The 19,486-nt window shown below is 46.9% G+C and overlaps 8 protein-coding genes across 9 annotated transcripts; 2 read left to right on the top strand and 6 right to left on the bottom strand.

The window, feature by feature from the left end:
* The first annotated feature begins 249 nt into the window (after positions 1–249).
* On the top strand, positions 250–4,055 carry LOC131888207 (protein ST7 homolog). The gene is made up of 5 exons (XM_059237003.1): positions 250–816; positions 1,547–1,716; positions 1,973–2,265; positions 2,330–2,658; positions 3,053–4,055. Exons 1-5 carry the CDS (start codon positions 736–738, stop codon positions 3,845–3,847), a joined length of 1,668 nt encoding a protein of 555 aa, XP_059092986.1. The 5' UTR covers positions 250–735; the 3' UTR covers positions 3,848–4,055.
* Positions 4,052–5,017, bottom strand: LOC131888210 (transcription initiation factor IIA subunit 1-like). The gene has a single exon (XM_059237006.1). The coding sequence runs from the start codon at positions 4,758–4,760 to the stop codon at positions 4,173–4,175; it is 588 nt and encodes a 195-aa protein (XP_059092989.1). The 5' UTR covers positions 4,761–5,017; the 3' UTR covers positions 4,052–4,172.
* A 596-nt stretch (positions 5,018–5,613) lies between these two features.
* LOC131888208 (MICOS complex subunit Mic60-like) lies at positions 5,614–7,458 on the bottom strand. The gene has a single exon (XM_059237004.1). The coding sequence runs from the start codon at positions 7,288–7,290 to the stop codon at positions 5,734–5,736; it is 1,557 nt and encodes a 518-aa protein (XP_059092987.1). The 5' UTR covers positions 7,291–7,458; the 3' UTR covers positions 5,614–5,733.
* Positions 7,459–11,152: 3,694 nt separating this feature from the next.
* Positions 11,153–13,932, top strand: LOC131889706 (septin-1-like). 2 transcript variants are annotated; one of them, XM_059238869.1, is made up of 4 exons: positions 11,153–11,178; positions 11,434–11,844; positions 12,693–12,962; positions 13,030–13,932. In XM_059238869.1, the coding sequence occupies exons 1-4, from the start codon at positions 11,168–11,170 to the stop codon at positions 13,475–13,477; spliced, it is 1,140 nt and encodes a 379-aa protein (XP_059094852.1). In that variant the 5' UTR covers positions 11,153–11,167; the 3' UTR covers positions 13,478–13,932. The 2 variants fall into 2 exon arrangements, with proteins under 2 accessions (XP_059094852.1, XP_059094851.1); XM_059238868.1 differs by lacking the exon at positions 11,153–11,178 and adding an exon at positions 11,218–11,249.
* On the bottom strand, positions 13,901–14,754 carry LOC131889707 (histidine protein methyltransferase 1 homolog). Its single transcript, XM_059238871.1, has one exon. The coding sequence runs from the start codon at positions 14,752–14,754 to the stop codon at positions 13,921–13,923; it is 834 nt and encodes a 277-aa protein (XP_059094854.1). The 3' UTR covers positions 13,901–13,920.
* A 2-nt stretch (positions 14,755–14,756) lies between these two features.
* On the bottom strand, positions 14,757–17,072 carry LOC131889703 (ribosome-releasing factor 2, mitochondrial-like). Its single transcript, XM_059238866.1, has one exon. The coding sequence runs from the start codon at positions 17,070–17,072 to the stop codon at positions 14,844–14,846; it is 2,229 nt and encodes a 742-aa protein (XP_059094849.1). The 3' UTR covers positions 14,757–14,843.
* On the bottom strand, positions 17,059–17,614 carry LOC131889708 (frataxin homolog, mitochondrial-like). Its single transcript, XM_059238872.1, has one exon. The coding sequence runs from the start codon at positions 17,566–17,568 to the stop codon at positions 17,059–17,061; it is 510 nt and encodes a 169-aa protein (XP_059094855.1). The 5' UTR covers positions 17,569–17,614.
* On the bottom strand, positions 17,587–19,390 carry LOC131889705 (protein scribble homolog). Its single transcript, XM_059238867.1, has one exon. The coding sequence runs from the start codon at positions 19,321–19,323 to the stop codon at positions 17,671–17,673; it is 1,653 nt and encodes a 550-aa protein (XP_059094850.1). The 5' UTR covers positions 19,324–19,390; the 3' UTR covers positions 17,587–17,670.
* Between the last annotated feature and the right edge of the window lie 96 nt (positions 19,391–19,486).

Genomic DNA, 19,486 nt, shown 5'->3' with positions numbered 1-19,486 from the left:
TGATTGGCGTGAGTTCGAATCTCGCTGCACGGAATCTTTTTTTTTTATTGCAGAATTAAGCTCTAATCTACCGCTGTTTCCGAGGCCCTTGCAACCGAGCTGCCGCAGGCTTGCGCCGCGGCCTAGGCGCCCCCAGGCCCTTGCAACCGAAAGGTTAGGTTAGGTTAGGTTTTATTCTCTTCTCGAAGGACCAAAATATCAGCTGACCCAAAAACGGAAGATGTTTAACGGCCATAAGGTACATGACGATACACACACACTACTAGACGGATCCAAGCCAGCAAGTCCAGAAAGGAAAGGAAGGCCGCGGAGCGGCGAATAAAGAAAAAGAGAAAGCCCCCAGCCATTATTGCCATTGGCTGCCTGGTCTTGGTCGACGTCGTGTGGATCGCCTTTGGCTTGCTTGTCGTCGGATTCTACCTTCTCTCGCTCTCTCCTTCCTTCCTTCTGTCTGTTTCACTGGGTTCTTCTGGTGCCTCACTCACTCCTTCCGGGTGAACTATTTTGGATCGTCAGCCCGCCCAAGGCATTGCCGAGCCGTGAACCGCCTCTACCCATCATCTCCGGATATCGATTGGGCGTGTTAAGTGAATGGATTGATCGATTGTTGGTTCTGATTATGTGTCCGATGGTTGTTGCTTTGAGTAGTAGTGGTCGTTGTTGTTGTTGTTGTTCGTTGTTTTCCCTGAGCGAATCGAGTGGCAAGATTGGTTCTTCTGGGTTGGTGCTCAGAAGATGGTTTTGTCGTGTCTGAGCAAGCTCAAAGATTGGATTGTTTGGTCTTGGACGTATCTCTGGGCATTCTGGTTTCTCCTCGTAAGTTCAACTGACTCTTTCATGAATGGCTCTCAAAAACTTTTGTAAATGATCGCCATGAATTGGTTTGCTATCTTCGATGATTACTCTGGTGGTAAACATTTATTTGAACGGACCTGGACTAACACTCTTGGCATCATCCAGGACGTCTTCAAGTAGGGTCGTGGAGGAAACTCGCGCAAAGTTAAGTGGATGTATATTCAGGTTATCACCGAATTTATAAACGCGGGATGGGTCCGAACGTCATAGTTTGAATTCCATTCATGATCACATTGACCTGGCCAGCCTCATTGACCAGTCAAAAATTTAGGTTGGCAACCTTCAATCTATTTAATCTAACGTACCTTGTTCTCATATAAGCTATGCTTTACCTAGCTAATTTCAATCTAAACTATTATTTTTTCTTTGTAAAATCCAGTATTTTTCAAGCCCTTCGAAATTTAAACATGATCTGAATGACTTGAAAACGAAGCCTAAATGCTTCAATTTACTCCACGGCCATACTTGAAAGTCTCGATGGTCCTTAATAGTTTTTCACCTAGGTCCGCTCAAGTAAATTTTCGCTTTAGTTGCTACAATAGCAATAATGGGGGCCTATTTTTGGTATCACGCTGTACGTATGTGCGTTCATATTTTTGAAAGTTATCATAGTCCGATTGATGTTAACGCACTTTTATTCGCCCATGATCTAGCTCTTGTTACGATGTCGTCATGTTGTGTCTGATTTCAGGTCGTGTTCGTCTTATATTATCTCCGAGGCCCGCTTAAGATTGGTGAAAACGTGGGCATGGCGACCATGTTCCTCTCCACCCTCACGCCCAAATTCTATGTGGCTTTAACGGGCACGTCTTCCCTCATCTCGGGACTGATCCTCATCTTCGAATGGTGGTACTATCGACGGTAAGAACAAACCGAGATCAGATTTACCTTTGGCCACGATCCAACGTTTCTCTCCACCGATTAGTAGGCGGTGCTACTTTTTTAAATTGAACCTAACCCAGCCAAACCCAACCTAACACGATATTCTATCTAATCTATTTCTATCTAAACCTTTCAACATTTTGCCACAAATCGGGCAATTGAGCACCGCCAACCAATCGGTGGACAAAAACGTTTATCCTGTCACTCACGCCTGCCTTTGGGCTTATTATTCTAGTTATGGCACTTCGTTCATCGAGCAAGTGAGTCTGAATCATATCAGTCCTTGGTTGGGCGGGGGTGATGCCAATGAGAATGGCTTGGCTACCACTGGAGGTTTGGGTAGCCCGGGTGGAGGCGGGTCGAATCCCGTGCCCGAGTGTAAAGTCTGGCGAAATCCCCTGAACCTATTCCGCGGCGCCGAGTATCAACGCTTTCAAAGCGAAACGAAGAAAGAACCCCTAACCTACTACGACATGAACTTATCCGCTCAAGACCACCAGACCTTTTTCACTTGTGAAGCTGATGCGGGTAAGCCAGGGTAGCCGGAAATGTGCCCCTCCCAAACCTGTTCAAAATGTGTCATTCTTCTTAGGCAAACCCGAGTATGAATTGATGCAAACAGCTTGGCGCGAACGCGTGCCTGAAACTCGGATCAAGGCTGCCAAGGAAGCGATTGCCATGAATTCGGATTGTGCCACGGGTTACATCCTTCTGGCGGAAGAAGAGGCTCATGACATCTTGGAAGCAGAATCCAAGTTCAAGGAGGCGTACAGGATAGCCGAGCAGAATCACCGGCGATCCCAGCAACTCCAGCATCAGAACTCCATGTTAGAATCCCAGCATCGTCGCGACACCAACGTCATGATCTACATCAGACGGCGATTGGCCATGTGTGCGAGGAAACTGGGCAAGCTGAAAGAGGTGAGACCGAGACTCTCCCAGAGGAATGACCCGGGTAGTCTGAAACATATTCTTGGCCTGTTTATGTCAAAGGGTCAAAAAGTGTGATTTCTATTTTCCTTGGATAAGCAAGTATCAGAACGAAATTTTGAGCCCCTTCGTTTCTAATTCCTTGCATGAGGCATTAAGGGGCAGGCAATTTTGCAAGAAATTTGTACTGCCAACCCAACTCGGACTTGGCCGAGTTACGTTATTGGCCTGAATTAAGTAAGCAACGGTGTTCCTACTTGACTTGCGCTTTCCATCCTGGACGACAAATATGAGCTCGTGATTAATCGTCCCATACCTTAATTTCTTGCCATGACCAATTTTTCTCATGAACTAAACGAACCAACGTTTTCCGTCTAACCCGTAGGCGGTGAAAATGTTCAAGGATCTCACCAAAGAAGTCCCCCCCATCATGAACGTCCTGAACATCCACGAGAACCTCCTGGAAGCGCTACTCGAATTGGGCAGCTACGCGGATGTCCAAGCCGTGTTGGCCAAATACGACGACTTCTCGCTGCCCAAGTCCGCCGCCATCTGCTACACAGCCGCCCTCCTGAAAGCCCGCTCCGTGGCCGACAAGTTCTCGCCGGACGTGGCGTGCAAGCGCGGGCTATCGGGCTCCGAGGTGTCGGCCGTGGAGGCCATTCACCGCGCCGTCGAGTTCAATCCGCACGTGCCCAAGTATCTGCTGGAAATGAAGCGCCTCATCTTGCCGCCCGAGCACATCCTCAAGCGCGGCGACTCCGAGGCCATCTCCTACTCTTTCTTTCATCTCCAGCATTGGAAAAGGGTGGACGGTGCCCTGAATTTACTACATTGCACGTGGGAGGGCACGTTTCGACTCATTCCCTACCCGCTCGAGAAGGGCCATCTGTTCTACCCGTACCCGAGTTGTACCGAGTGTGCGGATAAGGAGCTCTTGCCCATCTTTCACAAGGTGTCCGTTTACCCGAAGAAGGAGTTGCCATTCTTCATCCTGTTCACGGCCGGACTCTGTACTTTCACGGCCCTCTTGGCCTTGCTGACCCATCAGTACCCGGATTCGATGGGCACAGTGGCCAAGACCGTGCTCGTGTGGATTGCCACGCCCATCCAGTACATCATCGAGAAATCCGAGGCGTTCTTTCCCACCGGGATTTTTCCTCATTTCACCCACAAGTGAACATGATTATATCATCATCACATCCTAATCATCGTCCTCTCAAAACCTACCCGTTGTGTCGGCGTCTCGACCGACCTCCGGGTGGATTGAGGCGCTCTCCCCCCTATCTGTAAACTTCAGTAGGATCGAGACCCGTCTACCTTGATCGACCCCCCCCTCCCCCCCCTCGATTCTGCCGAACCCAAAAATATATCTGTGTACCGATCGAGTCACGCGTCTTTATTGAGCCGGCCTCCGCGCCCGCCCCTTTTTTCATGATACTGAATGTAAAAAAAAAAACCACAATGGCAGGTCCCATATATATCCCACCCTCCGTCTGACAAGGTTACGAGCTCAACTTGAAGGCGTTATTAATTTGCGATTGGAGAAAGACTGCGGCGTGACTTTCAGGCAAAGCCAAGGCCTGCGTAATGGCCTGAGTCAGTACGGTTTGCAACAAGGCTGACGTGTTACTAGACTGTTGAAGGGCGTGGGCCGGGACTTGCACGGTCAGTGCGCGTGGCTGAGAGCTGGGGTTGTTGGGCTGGGCCGGAATGGTGATTTGCACCGGAACTAGGCGACTCGGGTCCGTGATCACCAATTGTTGACTGCCCACTGAACCACCGCCGGCCGCTCCACCCGGAGCGCCGCCTCGAGCTCCAGCCATTCCCGCGGGCATACGTTGATTGACGGGCGGCGGGGCAGGCCCACCCCGACCTCCGGCGGCGCTAGCCGAAGCCATTTTGGCGTCCAACAGACTCTCTTGACTACGGGCGGGCGGTTCGATAGTCTTGCTCTGGTCGAGCTTGGTAGTCCAGAGTTGCTTGAGCTCCTGGAGCACGTTCTCGTCCACGGATTCGTCCATGAAGGAATCGCGCACGTTGGCGATGACGTCGTTGATGACCGAGTGGTACAGATCGGCCGCCGAGGGCATCTTGGACGTGTGAGGGATGGAGGGATGGATGGGACGGTGGGAGGTCCAAAGAGAGGTGTATCCTGAACGCAGGGCTCGGCAACTTGAGCTTCGACTTGGACCGGCTTGGACTTGAGACAAATGACCACCGTTTCTTGAGTTCACCAGAGATCACTCAGATCCTCAGATTAGACTAGAGTGACAACTGACAAGCCCTCTAGAGAGATCAGACTGATTCTCAAGTTTTGAGCTCTTGGCAATCGAAAGTTCAACAGGGTGACTTTGAGAATTCTCATGGATGGCACGGCATAGGGTGGCTGTGTTGTGTATATACATATCTCCAAGTAATTTTTGGAAAACTTTAAACAAACTGATAAGAGGATGATAGCTGGGTTATTCCCCCCAAAAAAGAAAAGAATAACCTGGTGCTTTTTGAACCTTCAAAGTCGGCATTTTTAAAGGTTCAAGATTGACTTTTAGCAATACAGCTTGGGCATTTATAGCATCACGGGCACGAGTCGGGTCGTCACTGTGACATCTTTGAATATTGACGCTGTTTTTAATGAACCAGTGATCCGGGCACTGTTTTAAATTCTACCCTAGCCATTTTCCATACAACCTAACAAAATGATGAACCTAATCTCTAGGAATTAAAATCTGATTTGATAGTAATGTTTTAGGAAGGTTTCTTTGAGCCAGGTGAGGTTGTTTTGACTAGAATTTAGTCTGAAAGTTACAATATTTTAGGTTTTATGCGTGACAATAAAGATAAGCTATATTTTGGGCCAGGCTCCGGCATGCCACGACGTATTGCACCAACACCTCAACCAACCCGATGGAACTATTAGTTTGGCTCGGGTATCTAACATCTTGATAAATTTAATCCTTTATTGATAACGCCTGAATGTGACGAGCCGATTGGAGGAGATGTTATGTCCAAATGGATCACTATTTTTAATTGTATTTGGGCCTCCAGAATTCCGCCTGGCGAGGTCTATTTGGGTCTTTGGGGCAAAGCCTCCACGCCAATGGCCGCTGCATGGAGGATCAAGGCCCGCGAGGCTTGCTTGGTTTCCAGCAAGATGCGGGCCTCATGGATCCAATCTTGGGCTACCAATTTGGGTTGGCCCTGCAACAAGTTCATGTATTTCACGGCCTGCTCCAAGTCGCCGCGATCCAATGCGGCTCGAGCCAACCAGACGATATCAAACGTGCTCAGGTCGTCCACCTGGACCTCGTTGAACTTGCTGGGCATGCTGGTGGTGGCGGGACTGAGGATGAACAAGCTTTGCAAATAGCTCAGCAGATAGGTGACCATGGAGCCGCCCTCTTCGCCCATCAGAGCCGTGCGTTTGGCCATGGTCTCCACGCGGAGAAACCGTTCTCGAATAGAGCTCTCGGTGAACACGCCCCGATCAGCCACGGGCGCGGGAATGGCGTCCATAACGGTCTTGACATACTCATCAGCTACGCCCGTTTTCAGCAAGTCCTTGATGTAATCCAGTTCGCGCTTCAAGGGACGAACTTCGGCCAACCACTGACTATCATTAAGGGCGGCTTCCAAGGACGAACAGGCCAACCACAGCTCCTGGGCCTCTAAGGCCGCCATGTCCATGCTAGATCGGGCCTCCAAAGCCATTTGTAAGCCCTTCAAATGTCCCACGATGCCGGCTAACTCCTCACGTTGCTTGAGCGTGGCGGATTCCAGGGTCTCGTCTAATTCGCGCACAAAAGTCCGGGTGAGCTCCCGTCTTTGCACGTCCAGGGCATCGGTCAAATGATCAGTGTGAGCCTCGGATTGACGCTTTAATTGGTGCTTCATTTCGGATTCCATTTCCTCCCGAAGCAGGCCCAACCGGCGGTGAAGGTCTTGGCCTACCCGCACCGACTCACGGTCCACGGGCGCTTCGGGCGGAACCTCACGCGTCACCGCCGGTGCAGCCTTAATAGCCCCAGCCTGAGGGGCAGGGGGCTCAGCTACCGCTGGTTCGGGAGCGTTTTCGGCCGGGGGCGGGGGCGGTGGCTGGGGCGGTTTAGCGGGTTCAATCGGAGGGGCAGGTGCCTCCGGCGGGGGTTTCTCATTCAAAAAACTGGGTTTCTCCAAAGGCGGAGCGGGTGGGGCGGCCACCCCCGTGGTCTCTGTCTTAGGTTTGACCTCGGATACGGGGGGGATCGAGCGTTTCTTACTCGGGGGCGTGGTGGTCACGGGTAACGAGGGCTTCACCTGGGCCGATCCAACCTGATTGGGCGTGTCCGGCTGGCCCAAGGCTAGAGACAACAAGCTCGACGCGCCCGGTACAGTTTCTTCGGCTAGACGTCGAAAATCCGCATCTTGGCCGGCATAGGCCACGCCCCCGCCGACGACGGCCAACGAGGATAATGTCAGTCCAATCCAGACCTTACCACTCCCACTTTTGGCTGGGGATGGCGCCGATGGGCCCGTGGCCTGACCGCGACCGGGAGTGACAGCCGTCTTGGGTCGGGGCGAGTGCCGCGGCGATGCCCGTTGAAGCCATGAGCGGGACAACGTTTGACTGGAACTGCGGAACATGATGCGAGTCAGTCGATAAGTCGAGGGTTTTTCAGGTCTATTATTGGAGGCGTGTCATGATCAGATCCCCCGGATTGGCAAGTGGCTGACTCGATCCTGGCGGCGTGATGTCACTTCAAGGTCTCCCTGACTCACTTGTCTCTTGAGCTGATTTACGAACATCATGCCTGCTTCCGTGCTTCGAGTGCTAGCTAGCTAGCCACTGCTTAGCCACTCGCTACTTGTTCCCCATGAGATCAATCAAGTTAGCTCAAAAAGTCACGGGAGGTTGCCAAACTGAGGTGCCAAATTGGCATTTTTTTTTTTGCGGACTTCCTTACCGCTACCGGGATTGGAATCCCAGCAGTTCAAGACGAGAATGTTATTCATTTTACTTGACTTTTATTTATATGTGTTATTTGATTGACCAACGAATTGGAGTTGGCTGATCTGGCTAATCCTTGAATATAAGGTTGATCCGAAATTTTAGTCAAAAACTTGTCCAAGTCTGACTTAAATCCTGCTATTGGATCAACGCCTACATAAACCCTACGAATATTTGAGGGCTGCAAATTGATCAATGAAGGAGCCCGAGAAAGAATTTGTTTTACATTTGGGCCGGTTTTATTTCAGAAACCCGTTATTCGCTATTTAGCGCTGCTTTTAGTTGTGTCCTTTTAGGGGTAGTCCTAAGCTCAAATCTGAGTTTTTACATGACAATGGGATCAGCCTATTTCACCAACTCCCGTGACTTTTTTGGCAAACGTATTTGATTCCATCAATGTACTAGCTAAACTCTTGGGACTGGTTGGTCGCCATTTGGTGGGTCAGCTGCTCGACCACAGCTGATTTATATCGGGCGTGCATTCCGTGCATTCTGTTGCCTTTCACCCCTTGAACCCCTGAATTGAAGGCGTGCGCCGAAAGCATGTTTTCTTTAGCTCAGGGTTAGAAGTTGAGGACTTTCAAAGAGTGGTTTGAAACTAGTGATGAGACTGATGTAAGCTTGATACTTTCTGAGATATTGGCAGTGACGCCAAAATGGCTGAATCATTCAGATTTGATACAATTGAAACCCATCTACATGCTACGGTGATAAAAGTAGCCAAGCAAGTCTTTTCCAACAATTTCATCATATCATGGGTAATAATATTAACTGATGGAAGGGAGAAATTAAGATAACCTTTTCACTCAAGAGAGAAAGATTATAGTATGAACTACAGATGTATTAGAGTTCAGCGGCCTTACAAGGTGTGCCCATTCTAAAATCAGAATATCGAAATAACTCCAAAATGCGGATGCGGGGGCGAAAACTTATTTATGGACATTTTTCCACATAATCACCCTCTTAATCAATACATTTGTTATTCCGCTTCATCCATGGCAAATTTGCTGTTTTGAAGTCATCTTCTGATCGATTTTTCCTTACTGCCGAATTCCAGACAAGGTTGACTGTATACCCATTGATATTCTTCCCTGCAAATTGCGACATCCCACATCCAACCTATAGCCTAGACTAGGCCCCCATGAGACTTATTTCTGCTCCCAAAGGTCAAATCACTCGTTGCTTGGAAGATTATGATTGGGGATACAAAAAGCCTAGTCTAGAATGCGGCAGCAAGGAAACTTCTATCAGAAGATGACTTCAAAACCGCATATGTGTCACGGAAGAAGAGGATTAATAAATGCATTGATAAAGAGGGTGATTACATGGAAAAATGTCAATACATAAGTTCTCACAAGGCAAAACAGGCAAGAATTTCAAACGGAACGGAAATCTTGATTTTCAAGGTCAAAGTTTCAGATATTCCAGTCAATGATTTTGTCCAAAAATGTTACTACAATATGACATTTTGGTGGCAGATACAGAATCAATTGCAATTAGAATCTTATATGCATCATACTTGGGGACAGAAGAAAAAATCTTTCAAACTAGTACATAAATTTCAAACCAATGTCACCAGATCCCTTGTGCACTGTAAACTTGATGATTGCCTGAATGCAAAAAAACCCTCCTTATTACCCCTATGCTAGATTTCACAAGAGATTGTCGCAAAATGTTAGGCTTGAAAAGGTTTGCATTGTCCCATTTATACCTGAAACACATAAGATTTTTATTCAGTTATTGAGTATTTTGTGGTCATAGGAGACATTTATATTTCATCTAATGCTCATGCAACCAGATGATGTTTATCATAGATGTTCAGGACATTGGTCATTCCTCAAAAAAAAAAAAAAAGGAATGGATTACAGTTGCAATGACATTGGCCAAAAAGAGTTATTTGTTACACAACCGGTAATCACCAAAAAAAAGCAATGCATTACTTGTTACAATTACTTTTGCTAAAATTTTAAATGACCAATGTTTCGGTTTTTTTTGCCACATTAAAACCCTACTTTGCTAAATCAATGGTTCTATTCTTTTTCAAAGAGTTCTAAATTTATAAATTTCCAGCCAACATGTTGTGCTAATGGGCGTTGATAATATTTATTTGTTTTCCATTCATTAGTGATGAGAAAGGGGCCTCTGAGGTCTCCAGCTTTGAATCCAAAACCAGGATGAGATGTGATCTAGAGAGTCTTGTGGAACCTTCTTTCTAAAAGCTTTATCATTTTGACTCCAATATTGAAGAGTAATATTAATCAATGTGTTGTATAGATGTATGTAAGTTAGCAATGCATTACTCCCATTCTTGGTCATGCTCATTTGGCTAAGGATTTGGATATGGGTGAAAGAAAAATATTATTTTGCTTCTACATTTCAACTACTTGAACAATATCAATTGCATGGGAAAACATGCCTTACTCCTTTTTGAAAATTCAAACTTGAGAGGCAAAAGACATATTTGAAAAGTCAATATGAATATATTTAGGGTGAAGAATTCAAATCCAAAGAAAGTCAAGGTATCATAAATAAGGCTACATTGCAACTCCAGTTTTGTGAATTTTGCAAGCTGAGAAATTTGGTGCAACATATTGAAGGAAAATTTTGTTTAACTCAGGTCTTTTAGTTCAATATGATTTGAATAGACATAGAATGAAGCAGTCAAAGGGGAACAAGGCAAGAATCTTCTCTCCATCCAGGTATCAAGGGTTCAAACCCTGGCGCTGATGGTAACTCTTCAACTGCTGGGAATTCCATTCCCAGGAACGGGAAGGAATTCCGTATAAGAATAAGAAATATAGTTTTATAACAAGATTTGAAACCGCATACACATTTGTTGTTATAAAGCCTTGAGCTACCTGTTTTAGGATATATGAAAATATCTGTTAAGGTTGCCTGAAAGCTTTATGTTTCCTCAGTTGCCAAGACAGAAATGAAAAGTTAAATACCACTCTGGAGCGTGAAAAAAGGAACAAGTAATGAGTAAATTTTGGGGTTTTAAGTTATTGCAATTCCAACATTTTAACTTGTAATAGGATTACAGTTCCTTTTCCTAAAAATGGACCAAATTAATTGTTATTTCATTACTTGTAATTTCGTTACTACTGCCCAGTAGATATTGTTATGACAATCTACTATATCCCAATCAAAATGCAGATTTTCTTTCACATGGAACTGATTTTCATAATGCGCCTGGAAGTATTTTTTATTGATGGGTATGGGTATGGGTGCTATAGCTGTTGGAGTGAACATCGCCTGGTCAGCAAAACTGGCCACCATACCGTTCAATTCTTCTGATTAGCATGTTTCAGTGTCGTGTACGGAATTAGATTGGCTCTCTGTCTGTGATTATCATGTTGTGATTAGCGTCTAAATGTTTCCTTGGGAGAAAGGTCAGAGAATCGAATCAGGAGACCTCTCTCACTCCTGAAAGCTGGTTAACTACTAAAGTCACCACGTCTCCTCTCTTTTGTACTGCAAGTATTTGTCCAATCACGGAGTAAACACAAGCCAATGTACAAAATGTAATTCAACTGATCATAAACGAGGTGTGCATTCTTGATCTCTTTGTCAAACCCATGGGTTCCACTAAAACGTAAATAAAAGCTCGTCACCCTCTTTGTTTATGTTAAGATCCTAAGAAGGGAAATTAGTTCTGAGATTCCCCGCCTTGATCCAGGGCCCAACTGTCTGTCTGTCTTTCTCCTCTCTCTCGCTCTACGACGCCCCACCCTGTATCGGATTACCGGGCATTGACCCGTGTTCCCCCTGTATTCCAGCCCCGCCCACCCTGGATCCACAATGTCTGTGTCGGAATTGAAGGCGGCGTTTCCGTCCCACGACACGCCCGGTTACGTGGGCTTTGCCAACCTGCCCAATCAGGTCCATCGGAAGTCGGTCAAGAAGGGATTCGAGTTCACGTTGATGGTGGTGGGCGAGTCGGGTTTGGGCAAATCCACTTTGATTAACAGCCTCTTCCTGACGGATTTGTATCCGGATCGCTTGGTCCCGTCGGCGGCCGAGAAGATTGCCAAGAAGACGATGCAATTGGACGCGTCCACGGTCGAGATCGAGGAGCGCGGAGTGAAATTGCGACTGACCGTGGTGGACACGCCTGGATTCGGAGACGCTATCGATAACGGAGGGAGCTTCCTGGAGATCAATCGATACATCGATGAGCAATACGAGCGGTAATCATGGCCATGTCAATTCAAGAAATTTGAGCTCATGGCGAAATAATTAGCTAATGATAGCTTACATACCTGCTTGAATTTCATGTATGTGTTAATCATTCTTCTAACAAATATGGCGTGGGATGAATGTTGAGAAATTGATCAACCGCTGCATGCATATGTCTACCAAAAATATGAGTGGCAGCCACTCCCTCCTAGACGACGTGAATTTTAACCGTTGTTGGAAAGTTGATTGCTAAAATACGTCAAAATGATCGAGATTGAAACTGGACCTAAAAAAATTAATAAAAGAGTAAACAGGACTTGAAAAAGGCCAACCGATCCAGAAAACTATCTGACGATGGAAGTACAGTAAAAATCGGATATAATAGCAGGATTGTGAATCCCCGAATCAAATTATATAGTAAAGTATAGTAAAGTAGCATCGGATATGAGAGCACAAAATTTTGGGCCACATCGGATACACACACACATCAAACGTGCTTCCTTTGGAAAACTCTTGAATTTTTTTTTCAAACATCACAGCCAGTATGTAATTCTGTGACAAATTGACTACGTATTTGGTGCGTAAACACACGGCCAACACACTGCCCTCCTTGCTTTTTGAATATATTTCCTCGATTTTTATGGTTGCATTTTGTTTTGACCGTAAAACTACTTAACAAAATATAGATTAAATATATGTTTTCTGTCATCAGTTTTGCCTCTGGAGCATCGGATATAAGAGCACATCGGATATAGGAGCTGAAATTCACGGCCCCAAATCTGCTCTTATATCCGATTTTTACTTGGGACTAGATCTCATTTGAGGATAAATCAATCAAATTGTCACGATCATCTTTCAGCTACCTCCGTGACGAAAGTGGCCTGAACCGAAAGAACATCATTGACAATCGAGTTCATTGTTGCTTCTTCTTCATCAGCCCCTACGGCCATGGTCTCCGCCCCTTGGATATCGAGGTCATGAAGCAACTCTCGGACAAGGTCAATATCGTGCCCGTCATTGCCAAATCCGATTGCTTGAGTCGTGACGAAGTCAACCGGCTTAAAGGCATCATCTTGAAAGAGATCAAGGAGAACGGGATCAAGATCTACAGTCTCCCCGATTGCGACAGGTAATGATCCAGAAATCGAGGAGGAAAAAAATCATCTCTGGTCCACTTCACCACTTCATTGTTTCAGTGACGAGGATGAGGACTTCAAGCAACAAGTGGACGATCTCCGACAATCCATGCCCTTTGCCGTGGTGGGAGCCAATGCCATGGTCGAAGTGGGCGGTAAGAAGATCCGAGGACGACAGTATCCATGGGGTGTGGTCGAAGTGGAGAATCCCAAGCATTGCGACTTTGTCAAGTTGCGTACCATGTTGATCACGCACATGCAAGATCTCCAAGAAGTCACCCACGATGTCCATTACGAGAACTATCGCTCCCACCGTCTGGCCTCGAAACCCGGCGGATTTGTCCCGCCCACACCCGTAAGAAAGAACACGGCGGACGAGAAAGACAAGCAATTGCAGGAGAAGGAGCTGGAATTGAAACGCATGCAGGAGATGGTGGCCGCCATGCAGCAGCAGATCAAGCAACAATCTCAGACCAGCTTGGCCAGTCTGGCCACGTCCGATCATTGAAATCTTCCAAGTCCCAAGTCCTGTAATGTACCAATGAAATACTTCAATTTGGACAGACTTCTTCAAAGTCCTGTCAAAATGGCGTTTGTCCCGTCAATGTAATGTATTTTACGCCTTCTTCACTCTTTTGATAGATGAACTCTTGTCCGTACTGGCACTAATTCCCTATCGAATCCAACCTGCGAAACCACCAGGAGTATGTGCCTTGTCCTGAAATGAAAAAAACAAACAAAATGACTACCCCTAATTTGATAACGGAATCTCTGGCCTATGCAAAACGGTTCTCGGCCTTAACTTTTGGTCACAAATTGTACCTTCCTTCCTACCATTTTGTACCGTACTTTACACTTAACTTAATCGCCGCTTTTGTATCTTCTTGCATTTTTCACTCTGTACCATAAAACAGCTTATGACTGTCTAAAATGAAAGGGAAATGAACTTTATTATTTCCTCGATATTCTAATGATCTCTCTTTGAACTCCATCATGGGTTTTAGACACATTCTGGATATCCCAGTCTCCGGTTCTGGTCAACTCTTCCTCAAACTGTCGTGTCCCGCCTCCTACACCAAAATAATGCGTTTTGGCTGCCAACAACACCGAGCTTTTCGAGTCTTTGGATAATAAGTCGCGAAACGTTCGAATGAGCTTGGCGTAGTTGTCCGGATTGTAGATGGTTTCCGAGGCCAAAATCAGATCATATGTGCAAGAGTCCTTAGTTAAACTGGCCCGCACAGCATCCCAATCTCCGGACAAAAATGTTGAATTGATGTCCCTCGATTTATCCCGGTTCAATAGGTAATTGGGAATAGTGACGTGATCGAGAACCTCGGGATTGTAATCCTGGAAATCTACGTGCGCTCCCCTTCGTAAGCACACGAGTCCAGGTAAAGCGGCTCCACAACCGAGTTCAAGCACTCGAAAGGAAGATAAATCAGCAGGGAGATCTCTCTCTAAATACTTGGCTAGGTCCTCTGAACACTCCCAGATCTTCAGACCCCCTTCGTAAACGCCGGGTTGAAGATCACTTTCACCGAGAACACTGGTTAGATTGTCATTGCTCTCGATCAGTTGGGCAGAAATCTCATGACTTTGGATCACTTTGAGAGTTAGGTCCTTGGAGATCGGGATATTCAAGCTCGGGAAATCTCGAGATTCGGACTCCTTGGGGATGGAATGGACCTTTGATTCCAGCCAATCGATTTTCGTAGTTGGCTCTGTCTTTTTTAAAACCTGTGGCAAATCCTGGTCGGATTGGTTGAAATTGAATTTGAACATGATCTGCAATATAAGGCGATCCAAAATCACAGGAGGATCTCGATAAGCTTTGAAGGGGTTTTTTCTATTTTAAAGAAACTATACATTTTCTACATGGGCGCAAATCCAGTCACATCTTCAATGGCTTTTCGCTGATTGGCCTCGGTCATGCCTTCATAATGGCTAAATTCCATGCCGAAAAAGGCTTTCCCGGATGTGATTGTTCGCACGTGATTTGAATAGCCGCGCAATTCGGCTAATGGAGCAAAAGCAGTCATGCTATTGAGTTCGCCCAACAAATCTGTGTCTTCGATAGTTCCACGTCTTCGGAGAATATCCTGATTCAAAACAGCCATGGCTTCTTTTTCCACGGTCACATCTAGCCGCATTATAGGCTCTAACAGCACCATGGACGCCTCCTTCATCAACTGATTCATAGCATAGCCCATGGCGGCAGAGATGAGGGGAGGCGTGGCTTCACGGCAAAGCTCCACCGAATGCAGTGTGAAACACGAGTTCAATACCGGGTAGCCCAAGATTGGGCCCAATTCAATCCCGTCGTTGTAGCCCTTCCAGATAGCCTTGATTTGGAAAGCCTTGAGGGTCTCCAATTGAGTGGAGTCATCTTTAGTTTTGGAGAACTTGAATGAGGAAGGTTGGATTTCGTTGGGGGCACCCACGTTAAGCGAGAGATCGATCTGAATAGCGATGTTTGTGTCGTAAATCTTCTTCGCATAATTGACCGTTTGCCTTAAGCTAGTGGTGGGCGTTTCTCGATAAGCGATCATGAGCTCGCCCAGATCGGTTTCAACTTTGTACTCCTTGAGAATCCGATCCCGGATGATTTCTAGATGAAGCTCACCCATCCCACTGAGCACGGTTTGGCCAGTCTCTTTGCTCAGGTTGACATGAAGACTGGGATCCTCTCGAACTAGATTGGCCAAGGCCTTCTCCAACGCGGTCTGATATCTGACAGCGATCGGCTCGATGGAGCAATAAAACACGGGATTGGGCACGGAGATTCCAGAGAGATATGGCGATACCAATCCACGCGGATTCTTTTCCCATTCTTGTACCACGTTTCTAGCTTTGGAGGAGCTGGGAACGAGGGTATCACCCGTGAAAGTATCCCGGAGACCGCCAATCACAGCGATATTGCCTGCTTCCACCGCACTCACAGCCTTGAAATCGTCGGCAAACGCAACCATGAGTTGGGTGACCTTTTCAGAAGTGCCTCGGGTCATATTGTAGATAGAGGCCCCCTCTTCCAAGCGGCCTTGATAAACCCGCACAAAGTTGAGAGCACCTTTATTCGGATCGTGGATGATCTTGAATACGAGGCCACAGAAATGTGACCCGTATATCTTGAGAAACGGATATCGAATGTCTTTAGGGGAGGGGAGGTAATCGACGATCCCATTCATGAGGGGTTGGACTCCGATATTTTTGTAGGCACTGCCGCATAACGTCACAAGATTTTGGCTCTCCGGATTGAGCACTTCTGCCCTCAAGGATGTTTTGAGCAATTGATTGGAAATAGATTCGTCCATGAGCACTCTCTCGGCAATGTCGGGGTGTCCGTCACTTAAGTGGCCAATCAAGTCCATATGGCCTTGACGACCTTCCTCACTCCAATCCCTCGGACATTCCGGGGAATCGAAGGAAATCACCCTGTAGTTGCGACCGAATTTCTCACTCGAAGACGAGTCCCAAATCAATGCAGATTTCTCGACCAAATCCAACAGACCCGTGAACGATTTGCCTTGGCCTATGGGCTTCTGTATCAACAGCGGTCTTCGATTGAGCCGCTTCTGAATGGACTGAAGCGACAAATCCCAATCACAATTGGGCTTGTCCATCTTATTGATGAACGCAATTCGAGGCACGCCATTTCTCTGGGCTTGCCTCCAAACGGTCATGGTTTGGGCCTCGACCCCGGCGGATCCATCCAGCACCACCACGCCCCCATCCAAAACGCGGAGAGCTCGTTCCACCTCAATTGTAAAATCCACGTGTCCCGGTGTGTCGATCAGATTCACTTGATGATCGTTCCAAGGAAAGGTGATGGCCGCTGATGAGATTGTGATCCCACGATCCCGTTCTTGTTCCATGTAGTCCATGACGGTATCACCATCATGGACCTCGCCCAAATGACTCGTGTAGCCCGCATAGTAAAGCATTCGCTCGGTGGTCGTGGTCTTTCCGGCGTCGATGTGAGCCATGATGCCCACGTTCCGGATGCGTTGGGCGGCATCGGAAGACTCATGGCGACATAATTTGGGAAAACACCGAGTGAGGAGGAGTCGTCGAAAAAGACCGAACTGTTTAAGAGCTTCCATTGTGGCACTCGTGGAAATTGGCGTTATCGATCTGCAAGATGGTCTCGCCGATCTCGCGATTCAACAACTGATGGAGACTCTCGTTGGTGTGCTTGTAGATCCACTGACCGTCGATGTAATCGAATCGGGCAGGACCGCTCAGCGGTGAGGACAGCCAGATCTGCTGATTGGGACCTTGTTTATTGATGACGTAGGTGCCGTGTTCAGGAGTTTCTACGGTTAGAACACCGTTCGATAAGGACACATCCGATCCGACCATGGACGGGTTAGAGTCCAAAAGGTCCTCGAATTTGTCCCCCAAAGACTCGAGGGTCTCCTCGGCTTCTTTGTCAAAATTGAAGGGTTTCTGGACGGACAGCAGGCGAATTGGGCCAAGTTTAAAGGCTGGAAATTGATGCGGATGGAATTGTGGGATTCTAGAGGATTGCAACACTGATTGCCTGCGCGAAACGGTCTGTTGAAGCACTTGACGGAAAATAATGGTGCCACGACTCATTTTGATCCCTGATCCATGTCTGAAAGGTAAACGCTAAAGATTTGAATGCTCGTTAAAATTATTAATACTGACTCAGCAACGTAGAAGATATGGATTCATATGTTATTCAGCATCGGCAAACTGTTCAAGATCCACTGGAAGATACAATTGAGAAGGTGATGGGCCTCCGGCATTTCTTCTTTGGTGTGGGTTGTGTCTTGTTCCAATTGCCAATTCCGAGAGCTTTCTGACAAATTCAAAATTGGGCCGTCGACGGCGGCCTTTTTGATGCCAGGGAATCTTTTTGGCATGCAAATCAGAGGGACAAAAGTCGAGCTTTCCCAAACAATGGTGACTCATGTCTTCAAAATTGTAAAAGACTGGAGTCGTTTTGACCTTGGGGTAACCGCAATGGGCGTCCCAATCTTCTTTGGAATCCGGAGTTGACGATAACGAGGCGAGACCTTCTTTAAAGTGATACAAATTCCCTTGAGCTTGGCTAGCTCGAGATTTGGACGGCTCGGACCAAGTCTCGCTTTGATTCCCATCGTCCTCACAATAACCCTGGTCACTGATATTTATCTCGACATCGTCCTCTTCATCCTCTTCGGATACCTCTGGATGGGAATAGTCCAACTCTTCTGATACTTTTTGACCTAGATCTGATCGGTCAATACGTTCTGGCATGGAAATACGTGACTCGTCTTGGGAGTTGAGTGCATTTCGGAGAGACTGTTCCAACTCCGGGTATTGCTTGATGCGCAACTCATCGCGGATCTCTGCGAGACTCAAGTCATTGCCAGCCAGATCCAATTGGTCCAGATCTAAGTTACCCAATCCATTAGTTCCATCGCGATCCAACTGATTCTGATACAAATCCAAGACCTTGAGGGACGCCTTCATGTCGCCAATGTCTTGAGTGATCCAAGTCAATGAGTTCCAAGCTAAATACACTTGACTCAAGTTCCGAAGCGTCTCAAATTGATAGGGCAACGATTCGATGTTATTATGGGACAAATGGAGCTCCTCTAGGTTTGATAACTGAATCAAACTAGGCGGGAGCCAATAGAGCAAGTTATGACTCAGATCTAGGGCCCGCAAATGAGATAAGCGGCAGATTTCATCCGGCAAATCCGATAAATGAACATTGGGGGCCGAAACCCGGATCAGAAACTTGAATTGAAGTACGGTCTGATCCAAGCTATGAAAAAGATTGTCGCAGATATCAGGTTGACTCCGGTAATCTGGACGACCCAAAGTCAACTCTTCCAGGTCTCGAAGCCCGCCCACAACCGGTGGGAGGGACGTCAAAGCGCATTGAGACAGATTTAAGCGCTGAAGTCGACGGGATTGCCGCTGACCAAAAACTTTCGGATCCAAGGCTTGGAATCCTGATTGACCCAAGGGATTAGAGCTGATATCTAGCTTTCGAAGTCGGGGCAAGCGGTTAAACCAGCTCGGCAAAGCGATTAATCGATTTCCACTCAGGTTGATCTCGACCAATTGATCCAGACAGCTCAAGGGTTGGGATCCTTGGTCCGGAATGACCTCGATCAGGTTGTCGGAGAGGTTCAAATGAGTCAAATTGGGATATTGACAGATCTCTTGGGGAAACAAGGTTAATTTCAATCCAGACAAATCTAATCGTGTCACACCCACTCCATCCCCGGGCAAATCGGGCAGGGTGTTCAACTGAGCCAAAAAAGGTTCCAAGGGGGCTAGAGTGGACTTCTGGGCCAGGTCATGGTCTTCGTCCACTTCGTCCTCCGAGGTCATCTTGGCCTCAACTCAAGATTCGAGTGTGTGTATTTGTACTTTGTCTAAGCTGTTTTTACCATACAGTTTCTCTGAGGTTGCGTGACGTAATATTCTTGCGAATTCTGATGGCATGGGAAAAGAAATAACATTTTGGTTTTTCGCCTATTCATTACCTTCACTA

The sequence above is a fragment of the Tigriopus californicus genome, chromosome 10 (genome assembly GCF_007210705.1).
Source record: "Tigriopus californicus strain San Diego chromosome 10, Tcal_SD_v2.1, whole genome shotgun sequence".
Taxonomy (NCBI): Eukaryota; Metazoa; Arthropoda; class Copepoda; order Harpacticoida; family Harpacticidae; genus Tigriopus; species Tigriopus californicus.
The sequence above is the reverse complement of the archived record's forward strand: the minus strand, read 5'-3'. Positions and strand labels throughout refer to the sequence as shown.

Bases quoted from the DNA above. Each gene is read 5' to 3' on its own strand.
- LOC131888207 (XM_059237003.1), top strand. From the start codon at position 736: ATGGTTTTGTCGTGTCTGAGCAAGCTCAAAGATTGGATTGTTTGGTCT. The intron at 817-1,546 runs GTAAGTTCAACT...GTCTGATTTCAG, and splicing joins GGGCATTCTGGTTTCTCCTC to GTCGTGTTCGTCTTATATTA. The intron at 2,266-2,329 runs GTAAGCCAGGGT...CATTCTTCTTAG, and splicing joins CACTTGTGAAGCTGATGCGG to GCAAACCCGAGTATGAATTG.
- LOC131888210 (XM_059237006.1), bottom strand. From the start codon at position 4,760: ATGCCCTCGGCGGCCGATCTGTACCACTCGGTCATCAACGACGTCATC.
- LOC131888208 (XM_059237004.1), bottom strand. From the start codon at position 7,290: ATGTTCCGCAGTTCCAGTCAAACGTTGTCCCGCTCATGGCTTCAACGG.
- LOC131889706 (XM_059238868.1), top strand. The intron at 11,845-12,692 runs GTAATCATGGCC...ATCATCTTTCAG, and splicing joins ATCGATGAGCAATACGAGCG to CTACCTCCGTGACGAAAGTG. The intron at 12,963-13,029 runs GTAATGATCCAG...TCATTGTTTCAG, and splicing joins AGTCTCCCCGATTGCGACAG to TGACGAGGATGAGGACTTCA.
- LOC131889707 (XM_059238871.1), bottom strand. From the start codon at position 14,754: ATGTTCAAATTCAATTTCAACCAATCCGACCAGGATTTGCCACAGGTT.
- LOC131889703 (XM_059238866.1), bottom strand. From the start codon at position 17,072: ATGGAAGCTCTTAAACAGTTCGGTCTTTTTCGACGACTCCTCCTCACT.
- LOC131889708 (XM_059238872.1), bottom strand. From the start codon at position 17,568: ATGAGTCGTGGCACCATTATTTTCCGTCAAGTGCTTCAACAGACCGTT.
- LOC131889705 (XM_059238867.1), bottom strand. From the start codon at position 19,323: ATGACCTCGGAGGACGAAGTGGACGAAGACCATGACCTGGCCCAGAAG.